The sequence below is a fragment of the Ornithodoros turicata genome, chromosome 9 (assembly GCF_037126465.1).
Source record: "Ornithodoros turicata isolate Travis chromosome 9, ASM3712646v1, whole genome shotgun sequence".
NCBI lineage: Eukaryota > Metazoa > Arthropoda > Arachnida > Ixodida > Argasidae > Ornithodoros > Ornithodoros turicata.
In genome coordinates, this window is record NC_088209.1 from 44,500,106 (window position 1) to 44,514,446 (window position 14,341).

The 14,341-nt window shown below is 45.6% G+C and overlaps 2 protein-coding genes across 2 annotated transcripts in view; both read right to left on the bottom strand.

Moving 5' to 3' along the window:
* LOC135369101 (arrestin homolog) overlaps positions 1 to 8,534 on the bottom strand; it is a gene marked incomplete at its 5' end in the record, with an annotated part of 36,182 nt that extends 27,648 nt beyond the window's left edge. Inside the window, one exon of the mRNA XM_064602764.1 lies at positions 8,446 to 8,534. Within this exon, the coding sequence (XP_064458834.1) occupies positions 8,446 to 8,534 (89 nt within the window). The remainder of the gene's footprint in view (positions 1 to 8,445) is intronic.
* A 529-nt stretch (positions 8,535 to 9,063) lies between these two features.
* Positions 9,064 to 13,611, bottom strand: LOC135368041 (retinol dehydrogenase 14-like). Its single transcript, XM_064601121.1, has 2 exons — positions 13,072 to 13,611; positions 9,064 to 9,704 (listed from the first exon to the last, which is right to left on the bottom strand). Exons 1-2 carry the CDS (start codon positions 13,609 to 13,611, stop codon positions 9,288 to 9,290), a joined length of 957 nt encoding a protein of 318 aa, XP_064457191.1. The 3' UTR covers positions 9,064 to 9,287.
* Between the last annotated feature and the right edge of the window lie 730 nt (positions 13,612 to 14,341).

Here is a 14,341-nt window from a genome sequence, read left to right on the forward strand (position 1 = left end):
GAAAAGAACAGCGACGAGGTTCAAAAGCGTAAGAAACCGAGCTGTTTTGTAGTCCGTATTAACAGCGATAAAAACCGAGTGCAGGGGAGCATAAAAAGAGACGACACAACACAGCACTAATATTTTTTAGTGATAGTGCTAGCACTAAAAATATTAGTGTTGCGTTGTGTCGTGCACCGGGGTTTTTATCGCTTCACCCATAAAATTGCGACATATTTGAGCAAGTAACCTCCCACGCCGAAACAGGGAGGTCGAATCAAACTGTTGCACCGATCATGTGGCGAAAACACACGTACGTACTTTTAATGCGTTTAATGCAAACAAGTAAAATAATGGCGCCAAGAAAAACATGTGGGTCAGCTTCTATACCTTCTCGTACATGTGCGCTTGAGTTGGCTCTGAGTGGCTGGAAAAGATGTGGCCGCGCTCGAGTCACCGTCAACAAGTCCTTCTTCATGTTCAAAACGGCAGTACATCGTCAACAGTGATAGGCGCAGTGTACATCTAAATTGGCAGCAAAAATGGGCGAGAATACCAAATCAGACCCATTGACAAAGCTATCATCATGAGGCGCGAGCGATCCTGGGTATTGGTAGTTGAGGTAAGATCGTAAACAAACATACTTTACAACATGGGCATGGCGGGTGTGCGTACTAATAAGTTGTTCATAATCTCAATGTAGGGAAAAAAAAACTCACTGTTGCCCCACTAGTGCACATATACGAAATCATCTACCACCCGAGTACGTTTCCGTATGCTGCTCCCCGGCGCATATGTCACAATGGGCTTGTTTATCCGTGCATATCTGTACCGTGCCGTGTGTATGTGTATACGGAGTTTGTACAATTTTGGCGTTAAACAGGAAGCGACGTTCACATCAGGATTGTTCCCCTGGGTGATTAGCATGGTTCGGCCAGGAAAAGAAAAACGGAATACAACGCAAACAAAGTGCCCGTATGTAAACGCGCCATGGCTAATTTTCCACTGCTTATTATTCATACTAGTGACGTCAACTCTGACGTCATTTATTTACAATCGTAGTCGTCCGCGCAACGGATGGATGTCGCTGACGGTCTCCATCATGGCGTCATTCTGAAGACGCAGATGCCTATGGGAGTTCCGCTACCTGTTTAGATATACCTTGACAGGCGTCTCACACAAGCCATTCCAGTATGTAGCGTATTTTGTAGTGGATCTCGTAAAACCCGCTTCCTGATGCTGACAAGAAAACGATAGTTTAATTTGGAATTCAATTCAGAAAATTAAATTTATTTTCAGGTGAAATCCCCTCTCGATAAATGCCGTCGATCGCATATTTCTCGTAGTGCGCTCCTTCAATTGATTTTTCTTTCTTTCTTTTTTACATGAGTACCGATTAATTCCCACATATTGATGAGTTTCGGTTTGCTTTCCAACAGCTGGAAGCTCCAAGTTCGGGAAAAGACGGGCTAAATTTTCAAGCAATGTCATTCGTTGTTTTCACATGTGGTATAGGTACAGGACCATGCAAGACATGTTGCATGAGTCGTCGAACCCCACATTTTCTTGTGAACACTATGCAGAAGGAAGACAAGTACAAGAATGCTTGTTCTTTTCACACGTGGTAGGAACAAGACCATAGAAGACATGTTGCATTAGTCGTCGAACCCTCCATTTCGTGGTGAACACCATGCAGAAGGAAGACATGTACAAGAATGCTTGTTCTTTTCACACGTGGTAGGAACAAGACCATAGAAGACATGTTGCATGAGTCGTCGAACCCTCCATTTCCTGGTGAACACCATGCAGAAGGAAGACATGTACAAGAATGCTTGTTCTTTTCACACGTGGTTGGAACAAGACCATAGACGACATGTTGCATTAGTCGTCGTCGAACCCTCCATTTCCTGGTGAACGCCATGCAGAAGGAAGACATGTACAAGAATGCTTGTTCTTTTCACACCTGGTGGGAACAAGACCATGAAAGACATGTTGCATGCGTCGTCGAACCCTACATTTCCTGGTGAACACCATGCAGAAGGAAGACAGTTACAAGAAGATACTTGTTCTTTTCACACGTGGTAGGAACAAGGCCATGGAAGACATGTTGCATGAGTCGTCGAACCCTCCATTTCCTGGTGAACACCATGCAGAAGGAAGACAGTTACAAGAAGATACTTGTTCTTTTCACACGTGGTAGGACCAAGACCATAAAAGGCGTGTTGCATGAGTCGTCGAACCCTCCATTTCCTGGTGAACACCATCCAGAAGGAAGACAAATAAAATAATACTTGTTCTTTTCACACGTGGTAGGACCAAGACCATGAAAGGCATGTTGCATGAGTCGTCGAACCCTACATTTCCTGGTGAACACCATCCAGAAGGAAGACAAATAAAATAATACTTGTTCTTTTCACACGTGGTAGGACCAAGACCATAAAAGGCATGTTGCATGAGTCGTCGAACCCTACATTTCCTGGTGAACACCATGCAGAAGGAAGACAGGCACAAGAATATACTTGTTCTTTTCACACGTGGTAGGAACAAGACCATAAAAGGCGTGTTGCATGAGTCGTCGAACCCTCCATTTCCTGGTGAACACCATCCAGAAGGAAGACAAATAAAATAATACTTGTTCTTTTCACACGTGGTAGGACCAAGACCATGAAAGGCATGTTGCATGAGTCGTCGAACCCTACATTTCCTGGTGAACATCATGCAGAAGAAAGACAAGTACAATACTTGTTGTTTTCACACGTGGTAGGAACAAGACCATGAAAGACATGTTGCATGAGTCGTCGAACCCTCCATTTCCTGGTGAACACCATGCAGAAGGAAGACAGGTACAGGAATATACTTGTTCTTTTCACCCGTGGTAGGAACAAGACCATGAAAGGCATGTTGCATGAGTCGTCGAACCCTACATTTCCTGGTGAACACCATGCAGAAGAAAGACAAGTACAATACTTGTTGTTTTCACACGTGGTAGGAACAAGACCATGGAAGACATGTTGCATGAGTCGTCGAACCCTCCATTTCCTGGTGAACACCATGCAGAAGGAAGACAGGTACAAGAATATACTTCTTCTTTTCATACGTGGTAGGAACAAGACCATGAAAGGCATGTTGCATGAGTCGTCGAACCCTACATTTACTGGTGAACACCATGCAGAAGGAAGACAAGTACAAGAATGCTTGTTCTTTTCACACGTGGTTGGAACAAGGCCATAGAAGACATGTTGCATTAGTCGTCGAACCCTCCATTTCCTGGTTAACGCCATGCAGAAGGAAGACATGTACGTACAAGAATGCTTGTTCTTTTCACACGTGGTGAGAACAAGACCATGAAAGACATGTTGCATGAGTCGTCGAATCCTCCATTTCCTTGTGAACACCATGCAGAAGGAAGACAGGTACAAGAATATACTTGTTCTTTTCACACGTGGTGGGAACAAGACCATGGAAGACATGTTGCATTAGTCGTCGAACCCTCCATTTCCTGGTGAACGCCATGGAGAAGGATGACATGTACGTACAAGAATGCTTGTTCTTTTCACACGTGGTGAGAACAAGACCATGAAAGACATGTTGCATGAGTCGTCGAATCCTGCATTTCCTTGTGAACACCATGCAGAAGGAAGACAGGTACAAGAATATACTTGTTCTTTTCACACGTGGTAGGAACAAGACCATGGAAGACATGTTGCATTAGTCGTCGAACCCTCCATTTCCTGGTGAACGCCATGCAGAAGGAAGACATGTACGTACAAGAATGCTTGTTCTTTTCACACGTGGTGAGAACAAGACCATGAAAGACATGTTGCATGAGTCGTCGAATCCTCCATTTCCTTGTGAACACCATGCAGAAGGAAGACAGGTACAAGAATATACTTGTTCTTTTCACACGTGGTAGGAACAAGACCATGGAAGACATGTTGCATTAGTCGTCGAACCCTCCATTTCCTGGTGAACGCCATGCAGAATGAAGACATGTACGTACAAGAATGCTTGTTCTTTTCACACGTGGTGAGAACAAGACCATGAAAGACATGTTGCATGAGTCGTCGAATCCTCCATTTCCTTGTGAACACCATGCGGAAGGAAGACAGGTACAAGAATATACTTGTTCTTTTCACACGTGGTAGGAACAAGACCATGGAAGACATGTTGCTTTAGTCGTCGAACCCTCCATTTCCTGGTGAACGCCATGCAGAAGGAAGACATGTACGTACAAGAATGCTTGTTCTTTTCACACGTGGTGAGAACAAGACCATGAAAGACATGTTGCATGAGTCGTCGAATCCTCCATTTCCTGGTGAACGCCATGCAGAAGGAAGACATGTACGTACAAGAATGCTTGTTCTTTTCACACGTGGTAGGAACAAGACCATGAAAGACATGTTGCTTTCGTCGTCGAACCCTCCATTTCCTGGTGAACGCCATGCAGAAGGAAGACATGTACGTACAAGAATGCTTGTTCTTTTCACACGTGGTGAGAACAAGACCATGAAAGACATGTTGCATGAGTCGTCGAATCCTCCATTTCCTTGTGAACACCATGCAGAAGGAAGACAGGTACAAGAATATACTTGTTCTTTTCACACGTGGTAGGAACAAGACCATGGAAGACATGTTGCATGAGTCGTCGAACCCTCCATTTCCTGGTGAACACCATGCAGAAGGAAGACAAGTACAAGAATACTTGTTGTTTTCACACGTGGTAGGAACAAGACCATGAAAGGTATGTTGCATGAGTCGTCGAACCCTACATTTCCTGGTGAACACCATGCAGAAGGAAGACAAGTAAAAGATGACGAGTACGGAAGGCAATGGAAGAATAAGCATGGCAAGCACACAATTTGTTGCTCCCAATTGTCCCACACATGGGGTAAATGGCGTTAGACGCTTCCCAGAGTAAATGGAGTGCAGTGTTCAAGAGACCTAAAGGCTTGTGCGAATTGGAAGGTCATTCCTAAAGACAACTTTCATCCGCTTTCTTTCGAAATGGAGAACGGCGGCAGGAAACCTGCATCACAGTGGAGAGTTCTTCCTGTTGAGTGTATCATCGTCAACTCTTGTGTCCTCCGGGAGGCGAATAACGCTGGGGGCTCCTTCTCTTAATTAGCGCAGTTGAAACTCAAGATGTTACAGCAACTTGCCCAAAGAAGAGCCTTGATTCACTATCTGTCACTTCGTTCGATATTACCTACTGGCGTACACTCTCCTTTCTTGGTGATCAGTTCTCCTGGCTTATTATGCTAACAAAATTCACGCTGATGTTTGCCTGGGGGGAGGGGGTTCTCATAAGAGAAAACCCTGCTTCAATAGCTTCGTCTTCGGCGCTTGCAAATGAACCATCCAATTAGCACCGCGTCCTACTGCACACGTTCTCAAAAAGAAACTACGCCAGCATTCAGTGATGGCAGTGTAATCACGATTTTCAATTATCTGTTGACGCTACACGACATTTTCTAATTTACTGGAGCCTTGACACTAGAGCAAGAGCATTTTGAGATAACACCATTTGTCTGTGCATTAGGGTAAGGTGGGGCAAGATGAGACGCGGGGCAAGACGCCGCCTGTCTCAGGGACGCGTTGCTCCAGTGCGCTTGAAACTTTATCATTGTCATAGGTGGCTCTACATGTTCGATTTATTACACGTGAGAATTGTACGTATTGGTGTATGCGTTGAAGAAAGAAAAAACTCCTAAATTCTGCCTGGAATGTAAAAACCCGCCAAATAGGCGCGATTATCTTTAGCCCTTTTTTCCCGTAGCCCGTACGAAGTAAAATTTCAGAGTAAAGAGCTTTATTTAATTAGCGTATGCAGATGAGCTGCTCACTACTGTTGTTCTAGAAGTGACAGACAGCAAGTGGGCAACATGATCGGAAAACAACATCAAGAAGCTCGTGAAGATGGTTTCCACCGTTACTGAATGACATATAACGCGACTAGGATGAGTACAATTCGTCTTCCGGATAGAGCTGCTCGGGACACAACAACCACTCGGTTAGCAAATACACCATCGAGAGACTTCCTCTTGCTTGCCTGCTTCTGGTGGTTCCCCTACACAGCTTAGCGAGCCTGGCCTCGAGAATAACGTTTTATAGAGGTGGTTACACTTTAGCGAATTGTGTTTCAGCGAAAGGAAGGCTCGTTTTGTCCGTTTCAGCGAATAGAGGGCAGGGGTAACGGCAGGATCGGTTCGCCGTCGTTGGCCACACAGAAATGGGCGTCGTCACGACTATAGCAAAAAAAAAAAGAAACGAAAGAAAGAAGGAAGGACGGGTGGATGATAAAGGATGAAGGGTGGAGGTGCGTAGAGGGTGCATAAGTTCGTCGGTATTAGACGGGTCGTTGAGCAAGACCTGCCTTCTGCAGGAACAGAATAAGGTTTCTTGTTTTAGCGGAACGTTCGGCAGAAGAACCACCGGGGTAGAGGATGTCCGGCCCGAGGTGGAGCGAGGGGGATGGGCTACGCGCGCATGATGGTACGCTCGGCAGTCTCGCAGGATGTGTTGGATTGTTTCAGGTTGTTGACAATGGCCACAGGAGGCGTCACCCCTAAAGCCGATCTTGAATAGTTGAGAGTTAGTGAACGCAGAACCAAGGAGTAGCCTATGCAGCATGGTCTGTATGCTTCGAGGAAGATTTTTCATGGGAGGAAGGCGGCGATGATGGTGCATGATATCCCGTATCCCAGGGTGGCGCAGTTCAACAAGCTGCTGAACGGACGTTTGCCTGTCGGCGTCGTCCGGGTTTGGCAAAAGTTTGCTGCAGCCCAGGTGTGCTGAGGCCGCCAGAGCGAATAGGGGGCACGTTTTATAGGGAACACCGTTCTCGCGAATCAAGTTTTGGTTTCGGTTTCATCATAGATACAACCTTTATTGTACTCAGTGTTCGACAATAGGTTGTGTGTCTGCGCGTTTGTCTTTGGTTGGTTGGCGTTTGTCTTTCATTTGTCTCGGATTCATTGAATTCACTGCTAGAAGAGTGTCCATATTTCGTGGACAATGTGTGCTTTCATTGCGTTAGAATGCAAATATTTTGCAGCAATTCTCGTCCGAAAGCATTTATTTCAAATGACGCGCAAATGTTCTCGTTTCGTCTGCTGAACAGACGACGCTTCTCTTTTCCTCGTGTCCAACCCCCGCCTCCGCGCCTCGCAGCAAGGACTCAATGAAAAATTGGCTTTCTCGCGTTTCTTTCTTTCAGTATCTCTACGAAGTGGAGATACACCGCCCCGACTAAGATGTTTACCATTGTATTTCCCTGCCTACAATATACCGTAAGTCCAAAATTAAGCTTCCGAATGGAAGCCTCAATTAGTTTCCACTAATTAGTCCCACTTCTTAATAAAAATAGTCACGTATGTTGTGATATCAAACTTGACATCGACAAATTTCATTTTGTTTTTGTTGTTTGAGTTGCACTTATGGGGCGCGCTTTTAAGGCTTCCATCCGTAAACTTATTTTTCGTCTCATATTATAGGCCGCTCAGATGGGAATACAAATTCGAAAGGAATCTCCCTGTTTCAGAGATGGTGCAGCACCATGTAAACGATACGCAGAATACACTCCGCGAAAAAAAAAGAAAAGATCGGCCGGTGGAACGAGTGAAACCGAATCGTATAGCGAACGTAGACAACTGGGAGAGCTCCTGATTACGCCTTTGGACATACAAATCCCTTATTGTTCACTTTGACACACCATTCGTAAACAACCTCGCATCCTCATATAGGCTTAGGATACCACTTTTAGGAGTTACATAAACAGGTCATTCAACATCTCACAATAAAGTTGTTGTTCCCATAAACAGGTATACGTTCTTAGGTATCTCAAAAGAGGAAATGAACAAACACGAAACTGAATCCGTCGTCCCACTTGGCTAAAACGTCACTCTCTAAATGGGGTTTCGCGAAAACGTAACACGTCGCCATTTTCCCTAAAACGCTATTCTCGAAAACGTTTAGTTACTCGAGTCAATGTCTAAGCCTGGTTCCGTCCTTGGTGAAATCAATCGATGGGAACCATGCGTGACGACTGCGAATAAAACTCTCGTTCGAGGACAACATAGAAAAGACAGTTTTTGTATATAAAGCGTCGCATAGTGGGTTCACATAGCGCCGCACAGAAAATGCACTGCAGCAAACGCTGGTTATAGTGCACAAAAACGCGTCATTTCGACCGGCTGTGAAGATCGTCATGCGGAATTTGAAACCGGGTCGATCTACTGGAACCGCCTGACGATGAATCAACTATATGATCGTGTAGGCTGCTCCGGTCGAGGGATGAAGCTTCGAAATGGTTTCGGTCGAGATGCAGGAAAACGCATTTCCCGTTTTTTAAAAAGGGGACCTCAATTATTTTAGTTCACTGGAGAGAACATTTTGGCATAACAGAGATGGCCCTAGTAAGAAATATTGTGCCGACACAGAATAACGGGAATAAAAGGAAGTACTCACGTGGTGGGCAGAGCAGGACCTTCATCCACCTCGGCCGCAGATCCACTGCGACCGAGGAGGCTGGGCCCCCCACACTGGGCCAGTATCCGTCACTTGTTCCAAGACACACACACAATCCCAGTTCTTTGTTAAACACCCGCGGTTATTCCTCATCCATACAATTTCTGTTACATTAACCCAGAGTCCCGCGAAAATGATTGTATTACGAAAAACGCTCACTGAAACATTGATTTCCAAGCAACATGATTTTCTTGTGTCGTCGGGTAATCCATAGATGAGGCATTCCACGATCCTCCATTCTGATTTCTTGATTGCTCAAGAGGAGACACGTCAAAATCATAGGGGGCAACTTGAGCTAACGATCGCCGCCCGCGCTCACCTGTAGTTCGGCGTCGACGATACTAGCGCCACTTCTCCAAGGGGCGCATGCGTGCAAGGGGAACAAGGAGGGAGCGCCGCTCAAAGAAAATGGGAAAGTGGGGATCTTCTCGTCAGACGTCTGAATCAAGCTGGTTCAAAGGTATACTACATCGTTGTACCACCGCTGTTGGGGTGCAGTATATACTTGGAGCAAAGTGCTACTGAGAAAACGAAACCCCAACATCGAAAGGAGGTTGTGCGCGTAAAAATCATTTATTGGGTGCCACTGTACAGACCCCATAGGGCGATGATATGACGAGAAGTAGGATGTGTGTCATCGCAAGCCAGCCATATTGCTGACCACGTTGATGCCGTCGAATGTCGCCGTTGTGGAGGCGAGCCTCACACCAAACGCATCAACTCAGCTTTGATATTGCGGCGATTGTCATATCGTGGGAGAGGCGGCCGCGATTGATTCCAATCTAAAGGGCCGTTAGTTTCTCGCTCATGTCCCACAGCCTTTGAGCGACTTCGTCAGTTGGTGTGGCGACAGATGCTAAGGGTTCAGGAGCACAGTCGACAAAGTACTGTCCCGTGGGCCACACCTGTTCTAAATGTTCGTCGACGGCGAGATGCAGCGGCGTCTGTGCCCCTTGTTCGGCAGTGCGGAAGAAATTGGCAGCTATGCGTCCCACCGTGTTTCGTAGTATCCAGGGGACGTCCCTGGCGATGTTGGTATTGCTTGTGCCCGGCGTGCAAGAGACAACCAGCACCCTTTTTGAACGCCTGGCCAACTCTCGTGTAAATATCACAAGCGCTAACTTGCTCGCCGCATAGGTGACAAGTCTGTGTTGAGGAGCTCGTCCAAAGTCATCGGAATCCACCTGAAGGCGGCCCATCTGGAAAAAAGTTCTTGCTTTTACCGAATATGTATACGAATCATGTGACCCACGCGATGAATCCGGTTCACTCATGTCCTAATATGTAAGCTTAGTCAGCTTAAAAGGAAATTATGCAACTTTGTCACAAGCGGGGCCGTGCGATCTGGTGGTGTATGCTGAAATAAAAGCTTGAAGGATGTGAGAAATCATATGCAGCCCACTAAATGTATCGCTCTGCTTCATAGTCTAATGGATTCAACACGCAAAGTCCGACATTGCTCATTTGAATGGCTTTTTAACTGTTGGGTTTAAAACTGCGATTTCTTCAAGCACCCGACGGTGGACGTCCGCTGACAAACGGTATAAGTGCACGCTTGCTCGAACTACTCAAAGGTTATCATACCGGGCGCCTACGTCATCTCGTCACGGAAACAGAAAACTAGATATTCGTAACAGAGGGCCGTAGAAACATAGCGTTTTGATGTGCATGTTTAGTGCACATAAATGAATGTTCACAACATTACAACAAAGTTTGGGAATGGTTTCACAGATAAAATCGTAAAAAATCTCGTTGCAGACGACAGAAGACGCGCAGGGCACTCAGCTAACAAAACAAAGGCTTTATTACTCAACTCTAGGTGCCAATATTTGCTTTCGCTCAGAGTTCTTCTTTCAACCTTTTTGGTTGGTTATTTCTCTTTGTTGTTTACGATTCTGCCGTCAATCTTTCCTGATTTGTCCCTCGAAACAAGCTGATTAATGAAAAAATGGCTAGGAAGCAAGCGAGCTGGTGAAGATGATGCATGATGTAAAACCCCGAGACTAGGGAACACGAAAGGACAGAGAGAGCCTTGAGAGAGAGAACGTGAGACTTTTGAGACTTCGTGTTTGGGTCTGTCCTTTCGTGTCTCAGGGGGGGGGGGGGGTATATATAAGTTTAATAAACAGGAGGTGGCGTCCACGCAAGGAGAGGTCAGCCAGACCTTCGTGTCTCAGTGTTTTACATCATGCTGATTAATATTAGAAGATAGGTAGACTGATGGGCTGCTGTCGTATTCAACATATATTTTTTTTTTATGTTCAGCCACTCATGATATAGCAATGCTTTAACTTTCCTGCTTTTGTAAAAGTTGTTTTGCTCTCAAACTTTTTAGAAACTTTAACAATTTACCATGTCGCGTATTTTTTTTTGCTGGCGTTATGTTCAATTGACTGACAGTAGTTTCACAACCCCTTCAAAATTAAAACAAAAAAAATCACTTGAAATTTCGCTCGTCAAAATCCATCCGCTGAAGTAAATCATTTAAGAATCCACGCTCCTGAAATCCATTAGGCGGTTCTCTGCCGTATGTTATATGCCGTTCAACTAAACTCACGACATAAACGTTTTTCATGTCTGTACCATAATTAGCGCGTTTCTTTCAATAATAGCTGAGGCATTTTAAGTTTGAAAATGTACACAGCGCATCACGGATGAATGCAGACATAACACACACATTCCTGCGTTGAGCTGTGCACGTCACAGGGATAAAAACAAGGTAAAGATTTTTTTAACCACGACCTCAAGCGGTCGCTTGTGGCGAAACTGCCATCTCGTCCATGTCAGGTGATCTTGTTTATTGGCGCTGACTGACTTTTTTCTTTTTTGTTATCATTAGATGAACGGACTTTGCTGGTGTAAGTTCTTACTCGACGTAGTTGTTGCGAATTCACATCCGCTGAGCACCGGCGTCGTTTGTTGTGAATGGCGACCTGTTTAAAAACAAGACACTTGTACAGACAGACTGGTACAGATAAAAAAGTCTGGTCTGAAACCGTGTAAATCTCAATTCACGTTACAAAGCCGACGCACGGATATGGCAGTCGCACCCGTGGCGTGGTGGTTAGGATGATCGCCTTCCACTGGCCTGGGTTTTGGGCAGACTTTCCACAGTTCCCCAGGAAGCATAGAAACCCCCACTTCTTCCTCTTGTCCTCTCTCCATCTGTCTGTGCGTCGCTCATAGCCACAGTTGCTTCGCGGCGCGGCGTTAGCACCGCGCAGAATTTAAAAAGAAACAGCTGGGCGCAGCCATTTTTATGGTCACGTGGATCTGTCCAGATTGCATTGCGTTGCCTTGCCGTGCTAGTTGTCCATGAAGTGGTGCGCGCCCTGCCAACGCCACTTAGTTAGAGACGTCGCAAATTAAAAAGCCATCAGCAGACTCCAAGGTTTCTCGTAATAAATGCGCTTTCATGCGGAATACGCGACGCTTTCGATGCATCACATAGCCTCGCTTTCATTTCACTCGCGCACGGGGGCCAAAATCTAGTGTGGTAGCCTGAAAATAGTTCGGGGGTGGGTTCTATGGGGACTTTGAATGGGGATGGAGGATTCTGCCCTCATTTCCCAAATGCACTACCAAAGGTATGATTTCGGGGGGTTTGGACCCCCTCCCCTGGCTACGGCCACAGCATCTATGTCTATCGCGGACCCTTCACGCCAAAAACCTAAGAAAAGCGTTCGCGTGCGTTGTCGGTGAGCGAAGCATGCCGTTGTGCTAACTTTATATCGTTTTGGCTAATGCTCATGCGCTGAGATTTCAAGTCATCTGGTCGTGTATATTTTCATGGGCCACGGAGCTACGAAGTTTGGGAACCACTGACATAGGGAATGACGTCACCCGAGAATAATTTTCGGTCAGCGAAAATGACTCCCAATCGGTTTTCAACACGACAACTCTGGCGGTAACAGCAGCGCCAATAAATGCTTGTGTTCAGCTCTTTGGCATGGAGCAACGATTTACTAATCATCAGCATGGTATAGTAATATACACAGCGCACTGCAGCTACGAAACAAGCGATAAAAGCAAGGTGCGAATAACTCGATCCGCATTCCGAATCCTATGTGAAATTCCAATTTCGAATGGAATGTCTTTCAAACCGAATACGTGCGAAACGCCACGAGAGAGGCTACACAATGCAACTAATTATGTGCTATACGAATATCTGTGTCACGCATCTTGCAGGATCGACACCCAAACATGAAACTTTCTGCCATACTCGGATTCACCGTGTAATTAAATTCACAGCCGATTATGTTGGTACCCTGTCCTGCCTACGGTTATACCGGGTGTTTCACAACATCCGCCAGGATCTGAGTGACTCCTTACTTTTCCATTTTACTTGGAAATCACCCTCTGCAAAAGCTATCCAAGAAAAAAAGAACGTGCCGACACTTAGTGATTTTCTCGAGTAATTAGTTTGTTTCAGGTTACGTATTTCCTACGCAGGAGAGCAAGTGCTCCGAGCTGATCATGCTTCGCTCTTAACACTCGGTAAACGTTCTTCCCCAAGTACATGACAGACTTCCGCAATTAATCTCAATGAATCCTACCTTAACTTACCCTGTACAAATACGAAGACAAGTTAACAACCCTTGACGGTGCGGTCTTCTCCAAAATGGGCATCAAAAGCCTAGTAAGTAAGAAGGGTCCCAAGTAATTTGTCTGAAACTGGACGTCCAAGCCATCTTCTGTCAGCTCTGGCTTCTTAGGCACAATTGCCGCGTTGTTTATGAGCACATCCAGTCGAGATTCCTCCTCTAGAATCTCCTCTGCGAAGTTCCGCACCGACTTGAAGGAGCACAAGTCCAGCTGTCTAATCACTACATCGTTCCACCCTGTTGTCTGGCGGATTTTTTTGGCAGCTTCTTGAGCCCGCTGTACGTTACGGCATGCCAGAATCACACGAAGACGACGATGTGCGAGACCGCAAGCAATTTCGAATCCGATTCCGCTGCTGGCGCCAGTTACGATCGCAACGCGGCCTGGGAGAGTCCGCTGACTGACGCATTTGACGGTACGTCGGATATAGTAGCCAAAAGCAGTCACACCAAAAGCTGCGACCACTGCGAATTCAATCAAGATCCAACTCGCTCCGATCATGGTGTCTAAATGAAACATTCAGGTCCTTGGAATAAGGTGCTATTACCGTCCGTCTTTCATTATGCAGGTTACGTCAAGGGCGAGTTGTATTGTGCGTTTTCCTTGGCCGCTAATGGTTGAGGAAAATTTTGAGAACAATACCCGGGATAACACTCCGGGTGTTACAACACACGGCAGCCTATTTTGGGCCATCCTGAGTGAGGTAGTCAAAATAAAATTCAAACAGAGTTTTGATGCAGAATCTGCACTTGATCAGGTGAAATGAACGCAGTGGAACATATAGCAAGAGAAAGCGAATGGAAGCCAACGCAGTTTACATAGTGCGTAACAACAAGGAGACAAAGCGCTAGGGAAATCTGTAAGGCATAACGAGCTCACAGTTGTGGATGTATAAAAAAGGTCAAGTCTGTAATATGGACCCAAATATCTTATGAGCATGGTGGGAAATAACGGTAAGCTTTTTCGCCGACTGCCATATTTACAAATACAGGATGTTTCTTTTTAGGCGAAACAAATGTTCATAACAAGGGTAGTTGCCTTAGGACACTTTTACTTTTGTCCGATTGGTCACCTTAATTTCTCCACATTCTCCAAATTATGGTGGCATTGATTTCTCTCTCATATTACCAATATTTGTCGTCGCTCTGCTTTTGGCTTTCACTCCTCCCTCTGGTAGTTGTCGTCAGCTGTTTAATACCCTTCAAATACTACCACTTCCAGCACTGTTTCA

Excerpts from the sequence above, each read along its gene's own strand:
- LOC135368041 (XM_064601121.1), bottom strand. The coding sequence starts at position 13,611 with ATGATCGGAGCGAGTTGGATCTTGATTGAATTCGCAGTGGTCGCAGCT. Across the intron at positions 9,705-13,071 it reads TGTCTTCGTATTTGTACAGG|ATGGGCCGCCTTCAGGTGGA; the intron begins GTAAGTTAAGGT and ends ACTTTTTTCCAG.